The sequence below is a fragment of the Bacillus rossius genome, chromosome 8 (genome assembly GCF_032445375.1).
Source record: "Bacillus rossius redtenbacheri isolate Brsri chromosome 8, Brsri_v3, whole genome shotgun sequence".
NCBI lineage: Eukaryota > Metazoa > Arthropoda > Insecta > Phasmatodea > Bacillidae > Bacillus > Bacillus rossius.
Genome location: NC_086336.1, coordinates 28,619,350 through 28,631,702, shown reverse-complemented (window position 1 = coordinate 28,631,702; position 12,353 = coordinate 28,619,350). Strand labels below are relative to the sequence as shown.

Here is a 12,353-nt window from a genome sequence, read left to right as displayed (position 1 = left end):
TTCAAGAAAGTTAGTGCGTCCCTGCCCATTTGTATCCTTCCCCACGTTCAAGTACATACAACAACAAGATGTAACCAAACCAACTACGTTGCCATTCACTTGACTGTGGATTAAAGGAAGGCTTCATTGTTCAATGTCTTCACTTCGAATTCAATTCGAAATTTCGGAAGTTAATTGCCTATAATGTGCAATAAAAGGTAAACGACTTCAACTATTCAACTAGTCCATATATATATATATATATATATATATATATATATATATATATATATATATAGGGACTAGTTAAGTACGTACTGATCTTTACTTTTATTCTTAAACGATACTAACACACGCTTATTATTTACAGGTAGTCTTACGAAAAATATCTGGATGACCAGTTATGAAAAAATATAGTAAATAATATAACATTTACAGCACAGTACGTACGTGCTCATCTAAAGTGACGTTTGGTGGGAATTTGTACGAAGTATATTTTGGTTCAGGTACAGAAAATTACGGATCTTTTAGTCATCTCTGCTAGTGTCAGAAGGATCATTACAGTGCTGAAATACGTTTCACTGTAGAAGACTCACCAGCTGGCAAAGGGTGGGGTCATGGGTGCGAGTTTCTCGTGAGACATGCATGAGCGTGATGGGAGTGTTTAATGTCAGGTTGATGTTGCTTGATAACTAAGCCATCCTCATTCCCTCTACAAAGTCAGCCTACGGACTACACAAATAGGGGAAGTGTTTGAATATTTATTTACACACACGATTATTTCACCAGTTATAACTTATAAAATCAGTGGTGGAATATTCACTCACGCTTTACATACCATATGGCAATTTCAGCCTTTGTGGTATATCTGCTTCTGGTTTAGATATTTTTTCAGGCCAATGATGTATAATTCCGCCAAACGTTAACAATAGTATTGCCATGCAGGTAATGCCATGTGACTACCACAAGAAAATGTTTTCAATCGGAAGATGCAAAATACGCATTAAAGTAGATCTAAGCCAGTACATCTTACAAAAAAGTTGAGGTTACATTGCGGCACCTATAAACAACTGTAATACCACAGTTGTGTGACATATTTACAATTAAAGTCAAATAAAATTTAAAATTTTATTTTCAATAATTTTTTGTTGTGTATTACACCAAATATTACATAATTACATGTGGTAATTTAGTACTGACATACCTTAATGCCACATTAATTACTTTCAATCTCACAGACGCTGGAAATTTGACATGTATTGCATTTTGTTAAAAGTACGAGTACAGTATTATAGTGATCACGGAAGCGCCTTAGATAGAGAACTGCAGTATGATTGGTCAAATGCGAAAGATGCTAAGAAATCAGACAGGAAATTAGGTGATAAATCCATGCCACCTGCGTGGCATAAAAACTGATAAAGTGGATATCACACATCATAGCAAGACATACAAAATTAATTATGCCACAAAGCAAAAAGAAAAAAAATACCTAGGTATATTTTACTCAAGGCAACTACATTATTCATATAAATCGAATGGTGACCGAAAGAAAAACCCCACTAATTGAATAAACATTTCATTTAGGCAATTTTCTTTAGATTTTGCATAAACGAAAAAACTGCTAATTAAAAAGTTCAATTAGCGTGGCCTTAAAAATGACGTTTTTATTATAAGCAACTGTGATGCATTTATAAATTAGAAATCCCAACCCCATTCTTTAATTTTTTTTTGTGGTACCAATGTGTACTCCACGTGACTTTGAAAGCTTCCCGACTACGCACAGGGATCAAGCCTTGATTCTGCGTTCAAACAATAACTTGTTTTTGTCAGAGATATACACGGAGCCATACTCAGTAATTCTAGAAATATCGAAGGTGAATTGTAGATACGCGTAGATATAGGCCCTACATAAATTAATACACGTATGCGTTTCCTTCCATTACTATTTATGATTTCTTTTACTGCAACATCGGCAGGCAGACTATGTAGGGCCTAAATGTCGCTGCGCGAACTTTCGGTGTTATTTTGAAAAGACCTTCTAGTTTCAAATGATGTCGCACATAGAATGTGTACGACGCCTTTTACAGGTATGTTCAACGGAGATATTAGCAAACAAGCAAGAGAAAATAAACACATATGGCACTGTGAAAACTTAATTATATGTACCACTTTGCAGAGTTCGCAATACTTACAAACTTATTGAATTAAATTATTGAATTCACAAATTCCACCATTTGTTTTTCCTGAGCTTCCCATACACCTCGACTCGCCCCAGGACAAGCAGCGTGAGATGCTTCCTTTCCTCTTTTCAAACAAGGGATTACGATAATCCCCATTAGTGAAGCACCCAGCTGTGTTGACGAGGGTCGACAAGGCGTGTCATTAGCCTGGAGGGACAAAGGTGGATTGTACGGCCAAATTCGCCTGAAAATTCAGAAGATGCTACTTGTCATACATCCGTGCATTTAGATAGGAAATTTTTCATATTTTACTGGAGTTCTTGGCAACCAGTCAACGGCCTTAAGTCTTATAGTTGCTTGCTCCGGTTTATCCGCAGCCGTAGAAATTCCACAATCACTCGATGTAAGCGCACTTGCATCACTTTGCTCGCACATAAGTACATGATTAGAGCGCAAGGAATTCCACCTTTATCATTTAAATATTTTAATTTGGTTGGTAAAAATAAATATCGCCAGTTATGTATATATTTATATTTACTACAACATATTAAGTTTTGGTTGGTTCCAGGACTTAAGAGTCGAAATTTTTAAACTATTTGAGAAAATACGTTTTATTAAACGTACTGACAACATAATTTTTTAACCAAGGCAGAATTTTCACCATCATGTTATTTCTACTGATAATCCACTTAGTTGTATAAATGTATATATTTTCATACTTAATTCAACGATTTTAATTGAACCTAGGTAATCCAATTTGTTTTACGTTTGGTAAAAACGCTGAGAAATAAAATAATATAGCAGAACAGATGTACAGATGTAGCTATATATTTCCTTAAAACAGCGTACACAAAATCAGTATTCAAAGTGAGATCTAATATAAAATAAACGAAAATATAACTAAATGCAAATATATTTTCAGAAATTGTATATAGATATAACAACATATTAATATATTTTTAAAGTTTACAACATTTTTAAATATTATCTTGAAACTTAATTTTTTACATCTTTAAATCATATTATTCAGTTATTTTTTTACTTTTACAATATATGTAATCATCTGCAACATTAATTTAAATGTATTTATGAGATGTGGTTTTCAGTACAGATAGTAATATTTTATACCTTTTGCCATTTTGATGTCTACGTCCTGCAGCCAGTAGATTATAATACTACAATTCTGTTTTCCTGGTACCTAACTAAGCTGTGCGTGATCATTGTATAGTTATAGGTCTCTGCTGGTTGACAGCGCCAAGTAAGGACAAAATTCGGGAACGTGGAATTGTGATTAGGCAAGCAGGGGAGTTAGTTGCATGACTTTATTGGAGGGTTGAAACATGGAACATTTACGGGAAACGATGGGAGTGGAAAATGTGTTGGAAATAGTTGTAATGAAGGTTTGAGTGGAGCTGCCGGCAAATTCATGGCCACGAGCTTTGGTTCAAGGTTGTACACCGGCACCGGCACTTCCTTTTCGACGATCTTCACGTTTTGGCCTCCGCAGCTCTGCGCAGGGCCTTGCGGACTACTGGGACCGAAACCTCCATGACCAAAATCGTATCCTTGACTACCTCCGTAGAGACCTCCGAGGCTAGCAACGCTGGTGGGTGTGTAGCCTTTGCCGTAGGAACCTACGGTGCTAAAGTCGTATGGAACGCCAACACTATCGACGTAGGAACCTCCGTAGCCACCGCCATAGGAACTTCCGTAGCCATCGCCATAGGAACTTCCGTAGCCACCGGTGTAGGGAACTCCAATGCCACCACCATAGAGGCCACCGCTGTAGGGAACTCCAATTACACCACCATAGAGGCTACCACTGTAGGGAACTCCAATTCCACCACCATAGAGGCTACCACTGTAGGGAACTCCAATTCCACCACCATAAAGGCCACCGCTGTAGGGAACTCCAATGTCACCACCACAGGGACCTACGATGCCACCTCCGCTGTAGGGGGGAACTCCAATGTCACCAACATTAAGTGGATAAGCCGAGGTTCCAAATTGCGACGTGACTTCAGCGGCAACCAGGACAATCTGCAGACAAAAAAAAACGGTTTTTATGGCCAAGTGTAAAGTTATAAGTCCAGCAGTGTGTCAAGTATAAAAAAAACAGGATAAAGTGAGATATTGAATTCCTAGAAATATCTAGAAATTTCTAGGAAAATATTTATTAATGTCGGAGAATTTAAATTAAATGGGTAGTCAAATGCTCATCCTTTACTGCTTTCTTAGGATTAACGACCATTAACTGGGTCTAATGAAGCAGTCGATACCATCCAAAGTTCACGTCTGCAGTTTAATACTTTTAGATAAAAAAATTAATATACCACTTCTTTTGTCAAAGTAGAAAGGTAAATGATTTCAATCGTCTCTAAAACACTACTGGACATTTATGTTTAATCCAATGAAATTTGATAATCATGGCTAAAAATTATTAAGTAAAACGTTATGTTCTTAAGAGTTAATGTCCGGTTTCAGGTAATTATTTTATTCGGTTATACTTGCCGACAATTTGAATAGGTAGATGATCTTTTACAAAATGAAAAAAAAATATATTTTACATTCTTTTTGCATAATTATCTGGAAAAGCTGCATTTTTAACATTTTTGCAGTACAGATAAGGAGAATGAAATAAAATCTAAAACTGGAAACATTTTTGTTTAACGTCAATTTTACAAGCGGTTTTGTCACATTGTTTAATTTCTTTCAGGAAAAAAATTATTGAATTTTACCTTGCATTTGAAAATCATCAGAAATTTAGAAATTTTAAAAGCGTGAATAAACTAAATAATTTTTTCTGGAAGAAATGACCCATGCTACGTCGTAGCCAACATCATTGTTTTTAAACACAAACATTTTCAATATGGTTCTCCTTATTAATACTGCACAAAAATTTTAAAAATTAATCTTGACCAGCTAATTATGCAAAAAATATGCACTATAAATTTATCTTTTTGTTGAAGTTCAGCCACTTAAAAAGTCCACAAGTTTTTAGTGTTAAGCGTAAAATAAAATAGTAACCTGCAACGGGACGTACACCCTAATGCAAGTCGTGTGTTAGTGTATAGATTCGTAAACAGCTTCAAGGTTTCTTTTGACGATACAATGGAAAAAATGGACAGATGAAATATTTGTTACGTTATTTAATAGTCAAAAATTTTTTTAAATATGTACTAACAAGTATTGAATATGAATTAGCAACGTACTGTCCTTTAAAATATAAGTTGTGACTGGACTGCTTACATGGTACACCATATTCTTTCAAGGACGAATTGAAGAAGTGAGCTTTCAAGACTATGAATACTCTCATTTATTTTTCTTACGATTTAAGTCAGTCTGTTAAAAACGGTATCGAGAATCTCTTTCGGAAGTGGATGAATATATCAGTAAAGGAACGTTTTGGTCTCTGTCTTCAGTAAACCAATGGGAGCTGAGTATTAGTCACTTAAGACCAATGAAAAACTAAAATTTATTAGATTGATAACTTTCGCAAGTGTTCTTGTCGTAAAGTATAATTTATGTACCTAATAAACGTTTATTTGTAAAAAAATCTTGTATTTTGTTTTCGAACCTATAATTTTGAAACTAATATTAAATAAATTTTCTTTTTGCACTGATCATGGATCTGAGAATGAATATCGATTGAATCAATCATTATTTTAATAAGTGATATTTTCGATGTGTTTTGGAATTTCCCCCTAATTTGTAATTAAATTTACCGAATTTCAAGATGGTGGCCAAGACAGCCGTAAAGACGGTGGATGTAAAAGTAATAAATACGTTTGCACTCTTGCGGGTAACAGTTAAATAAATATGGTGGCAACAGCCTCTAGCAGACGAAAACCATATGTCGGTTCTAAGATGGCTGCCATGACGTGATACTGCCTGAAGTAATAATTCCTTGGAATTAGTAGTGGGAGCTCCGTCTGCATGTGGCTTTCGTGGAGGAAGGATCCTTTAATTATTTATCTCTCGTCATGTTATAACCGACGACTCCATTACGTAAGAACGGTTTTATTAAAATTGTATTCTATAATATTTTTATACATTTTTAATTTTTCGCAATTTTTTTTTAAATTATGGATTTTCAAGATGACAGGAGTGACGTCACTAGTAAAAATGGCGGAAGTTCTAGAGTAAAAATGGATGGTGTGACAAAGACAAGATTTATTATAAAAACTCATTTAGATTTAAATTAAGATTTTTTTAAATATTTGTATTAATGAATTACTTGTTTACTCTCGCTGGGAATCGAATCGAGGACAGGGATAGATTGAATAACTAAATATTTGAAATATACAATTTCTTTATATTTCTGGGAATTTTGTCGGAAAATTTTGCTCAATAACTAAAGAATTTCAACTTTAAGGTCAAGTCTTGTTGATGAGGAATTTAAGCAGTTTTTATGATTTTTTAAGGAAAATATATTTTGAGGTATTTTGAATTTCGAATGTTTGGATTTTTTTTTGTGTGTAATGAAACGGGAAATGTTTTCCTCAAAACGGGAATTTTTCTTCATCATAGGGAAATTTTGAGGAATGTTAAGGATTTTTAAGGAATTGTTGAAGGTCAAGGTGGTCCAAGATGGCCGCCGTGACGTTAGGGCGTTCAGTCATTGACCCTATCCTCATCCTCGCTGTAGCTCCAGTGTCAGAAGGAACCAATATATACCATTGAAGCAAATTGCTTCCTTAAAAAAAATATTTCTTCTTTGTTTAGCTATTCAGAACACCCTGTTAAAATCTTGCTAGTACTGTCATATTAATTGTTTCTTTGGCACTAATATGGTACTGGATATCCAGAATACATAATATACTGTACTGTATTGGCATTTTTATATTAGCATTTTGAAAATGCGAGCAACGGAAGTCTGCGAAAGAAATATTCCTCGCATTAATTTTACGCATTCGCACAGCGTAAGTGTTTTAGGGCTTCGATTTACCAACAATGATACTTATTTAATTATTTTCTAGCCAGATTTTCTCGAAGAAATATTTATTAAATGATTCCATAGAAGCAACGTTGTAATATTACCCATCTACGAAACCTCTAGTTATTGACTTTAAAAAATTTAGTCAGGCATAAATTATGATGATAAATAATTACCGAAATTAAATAAATTCCAACATAAAAGTAACATATGCCTATTGTTAAAACAGGAAACAAAACCAAAAATGTAATGTTTGTATAGTATAAAATTCAGAAAACTGAATGGAAAATACAATAAACGAAAATTAATTCTTAATATATAATGTTTTAAAAAATGTTTAAATTGCCAGGACGGTTGTTTTGCATTAGAACTTCACTGTTACTCACCAGTAGGATCTTCATGGTTAAGTTCTTGTGGCGTGGTCAGGCTTGTTGCTGCGGACAGACTGAACATCGCTGTTTTATACCACAGCCTTTACTTTGTCTTAACGCCAATTTTGTCAATCATAAGCCAAAAGTGAGATCTGAACTCCTTTCCTTGTTACACTTATCTCCCAGCTTCTTCATCTCGCAAGTTTGTATATACATTTCGCTAATGCAACTCTCTCAAACAGAATAGTAGTCTGTATCGCACGCACGCCGATTACAAGTGCCTAATCGATTAGAGTAGTCCATGAGTTAGTATAGCTCTCCAATTACTACGATGCGGCATTTTGGTGATCCGATTAATTACGAACGTTGATAATTTTTTTCAGTTTCGGCCGCAACGAGTAGTATTAATAGTACTTAAAAGAGACTTAAATCTTAAGTGTGTCTCATTTGTAACTCCAGTGTATAGTCTAAGGACCATCTAATATCTTAATTTATTACACCTTCTTCGCCTTTCATCCTTTCCTTGTACTAACAAGTGCTCTTGCTAATAACAGCCAAAAATTGGAAATAAATAATTGGGTCTACAAAAAATTGACTTTATAGTATGTTAAAGACAATCAGGTTTAAATAGCATTTATTTGTTACAATTATAATTATATGGTAAAAATCCTACGTAATATTTGTGATTTTTAATTTATTTCGTGCTGAAATTTAGAAATAGTTACATTAAGTCATATTGAATTGTTTTTGAATAACTAATTGCTAAGGGCAGTTATCTTTCGCGAAAAATATGAACGATTATTAGATTATAGTCAGGAATATCTGCGCCAGGAGCTGCTTACTTTTTACTTGGCAGCCGTCTGCTAGAGAAGCTTTCGCCTTATTTGGCCAGGCCATTCAGGTCGCGTTTACTTCTGCACAAAATTTCTGTGATTCAGGTGGGAGTAACTATGACTCTTGACGGAGGACCTCTGTTGCATTGCGCTGGGTGGTGTGTCTCCTCGGAGAAGGAAGGCAGTCGCTTGAGGTGTCGAGGTACGCATGTTACCCTAGTATCAGAGACTTGTAAATGAAAGGTTCCGTGAAGCGTCTCAAATAGCCTCTCTGAAGCAAGGCAACCCCTACCTCCCCGCTGGTTTTCTAACAGGGGCTACGCCAAGAAGGGTGGGGGACTTCGTTCCCAGTGTTCTGGAAGGGGTGGACGCCCAACCAGATACAGAAAAAGGCTGGGTGTTAGGTTGGGAGTAAGAACTACGCTCTCCCGTCACTGTACTCGGCCTAGTCTACTTCCTTACGTACTGCTTGCAAGATATTTGTGAAGCAGTTGCCACCTGCCATGGATATCAAAGGTCCATGGTAAGGAAGAGGCGTCCCGGCTGTTCCGTAAGGCTGGCCTGCGGATATTGTCTATTTCCGTTGGGGTTGTAGACATATGGTTAAGGGAAACTCGCCCTAGTCACGCAACACAGGCGATGATACCGTGTTTTATCTCATACCTATTCTCAAAATGTAAACGTAATTTTTATTTCCCATTCACATGGCACCATTTCTACAATAGAACGATGTTTTGCCGCTTATAGTTTGAAAGTGATCCGAATATTATTCAGCGGATCGTTATTCAATGAAAAGCTGAGATTCTATGTCCAAACCTCGTATAATGAGTGTTCAAACCTTTAGTTAAGTTTATTGGCTTGAGTAATTTTGATGAAATTTTTCCGGTAAAGAAATTTGATGTATTTTAAATGTTTGATGTTCCCTACCTGTCCTTCTATGTTTTATACCATGGATGAACAAACAAACTTAAACAATGCATAGTTCAAATTGATCGATGACATAAAAATATATCAAAGACGCTGTAATTTCTCGGATCTTGAGAAATTTCTTTGCATAAAAAATTTGCATTGTCTAGTTCTTTAAATCGTTGACTTCTTGGCGCAAAATCGAATATTATACGTCGAACAATACATTTATAGCATTGTTTCCAGAATTCGAGTTGTCATCGTAAACTCTTAAACCAACATTTGTAGCAGTCAATAATAAGTTATATTATTCCACTTTGTAATTCTAAGAGCGACATAATTTACACACAATTATTATCCTGTCCCCATACCCAAGAAATTTAGTCACACAAATTTAATCATAAAGGCAATCAAAAATTGGATTTTTTTTTGTGGTTAACTTTAGGAATAATATTTACAGTTCTAAAGCAAGAAAAAAGACGAGGAATTTTTTTTTATTAATCCTAGTCCCAGGAAATAGTTTGCATTTGGTGTTTTTTTTTTTTTTTTCAATAAACGTTTGGAATTAACGTTGTATTAGGATTATTGTTGTACCTGGTTGTATTAAGGTTAAGTTAATTTAGTAACAAAAGATTTTAAATTTGACGAAATTCAAATAATTTTAAATATTACTTTGTAATTTTTTCACAATTTTCAAGTTTTATAATCTTAAAAACTATTTAACTGATTTGGGCAATTTTTAACTGTCTGCAAAAATCATTGAAAAAATCGTCCGACAGGAAAAGTATCATTATTTAAAACAGTAAAATCATGTGGTTTTAGCCTTTCCAATATATTTAATCATTAGTGTTTCCATACAGTATTGTAATTAAAAGTGAAAAAAAAAATTAGCACATACACAATGTGATTTTTCCCCTGATCAAATTATTTTTCCAATTTTTTTTACAAACATTATTTATTGTAATTTTTCTCCAGAGTCTGGAATTGAGACAACCAGTGTATTTCTCCTTTGTATAAAAAACAAATATATTTCATGTTCTTCAACCGGTTTCGATTTTAAGATCGTCAGAATGAACCTACGAAACTTATAGTTTACATCTCAAAACACGATCGTGCAACAGAAAATTGTCTAGGTATATATTAAATAATTAAAAAAGAAATTGAAACAATTTTTTTTTAAAAATTAAAGATATTCAATAAAAAAGAAAAGTATCACCAACTGTTAAAATTCATACAAAAAATAGTGCTTTATAAGCGTGAATTGTTCGTATAATCAACCACTATTTACATCTCGACAAATGTACCTAATATTATTAAATTCAATTTCAATGCCCTAAGTAGAATAAGATTGAAGTTTGCGTGTGAATTACAGTGAAGAAACCTTACATTTGTAGGATGACTTTATGAAGAATCTAATAGATGGGTGGTTCTCACAATTAACATACATTACCTCATTTTAAGAATTGGCATTAACAAATGGCTTATCTGTGACTGCATCTCAAACAAACATGTTTATTTTTAGTGAAATAGTTACTTTAATTAGCACAGGATTCTGATGATTAATTTAGCAAAACTTTCTTTCTCAAATAATTTTATTTATACATATCGAATATCATCAAAGACACGAAAATTCATCAACTGAATGTATTTTACCTACAAACGGTAAGTTGGCATTTGTATGAATTCAATCAATACATAAAAATGATATAAATTCATATGTAAAACATTATTAAATAATTCCGAATTCATAAGCAGTGTGACAAGCTTAAAAAAACTTGTAATGTTGAACAAAATTACATTTAAAATGATATGCCTAAACAGATGCCAATACGACATATACAATACATTTATTAAGGAATATGGAAGGGATATCTTTGATTAACTGAACAGTGCTTTGAACATAGAAAACTAGTTTTTAGTCCATACATCAGAAAAAAGAAGAAAAGCGCTATTAAAGTTAATTGTCTAAAAACAAAGTTATAGTAAACTGAACAGAGTTTACGAATATATATTATTAACATTACCACCTGCACTCACGCAGTCATGTGCACATAAAATCACAGGATTTTTTTAACTGTAATATTAGAGGAAATTTTTTTACAACATCGACGCATGTTTAGTTAACACAAGCCGACATTTACTGGTATGGGCACAGAGAGGCGCAACACATTGAAATTTGTTTGGTATTGTTAGTAACAGATAAATTATATTTCAGCTTTACGTCCCGAGGACTCTGGGGTTCCGGCGGCGAGGATCCATCCCAGCATCTTTCTAGAGAGATTTCCCGAAAAAATTAAAAAAAAAAAAAATGAAATCAGGGTAGGTGAACCTGAGTCTAAAACCGCGATGACCACCCGGTGGCCCACGATCAGGATACGGCCCGCGACATATTTTAACACGGCCCGCTTATAAAAGTATTATACAACAAAATATAATATAATAAACAAAAAAAGGCGTGTGTGCCTATGTAGCCTACGCGCAATGTAAGTTTGGTGTACTTCTTTTTGATTTTAAGACACTGAACTGTTTCTAAATATAATTTAAAAATTTAAATGCTCAGTATTAACTATTGTATGAACATGTGTATAAAAATAATTATTTAATTTAATTTAACAATTGAGATATATTTAAATTAATGATGAAAATAAATGAATATGCAGAATGTTTATTCTAATCTATTAGTTAAAATTATTTTTTTATTAATAAATTAAAAATTTATGATTTATAATCCAAATAAATTATACATACAAAATCATTATGTATAATCGCAATTTCCGTTACTAATATTCACCACAAATGTATGTTTATAATTTAATGGACGAGTATTCAGTATCAATCAATAAATTCCTGAACGCGCTCACCCTCAGTTCCGCACCTGCTGCTATAATTCACTACTGGAGCAGCTACGTCGACTATCGAATTCCTCCATTTGCAGAGCGAAAGGTTCAAATATATAATGAAATGTCTCCGATAAAAAATAAAAAGACTTAAAAATACTATATCAAGGCTTGGACCTGACTTTAACAAAGAGATTTTATTAAAAAAAATTGCTCATTTTGTCGAAATTCATTTAAAAAAATGTTGATACTATACTATACCCCCCCCCCCCTTTTTGTTTATTGTATAATTATTTTTTTTTATAATTTTT

General features: G+C 33.7%; 1 protein-coding gene across 1 annotated transcript; it reads right to left on the bottom strand.

The window, feature by feature from the left end:
- Positions 1-2,971: 2,971 nt before the first annotated feature.
- On the bottom strand, positions 2,972-7,590 carry LOC134534673 (keratin, type I cytoskeletal 9-like). Its single transcript, XM_063373136.1, has 2 exons — positions 7,482-7,590; positions 2,972-4,199 (listed from the first exon to the last, which is right to left on the bottom strand). The coding sequence occupies exons 1-2, from the start codon at positions 7,494-7,496 to the stop codon at positions 3,468-3,470; spliced, it is 747 nt and encodes a 248-aa protein (XP_063229206.1). The 5' UTR covers positions 7,497-7,590; the 3' UTR covers positions 2,972-3,467.
- Between the last annotated feature and the right edge of the window lie 4,763 nt (positions 7,591-12,353).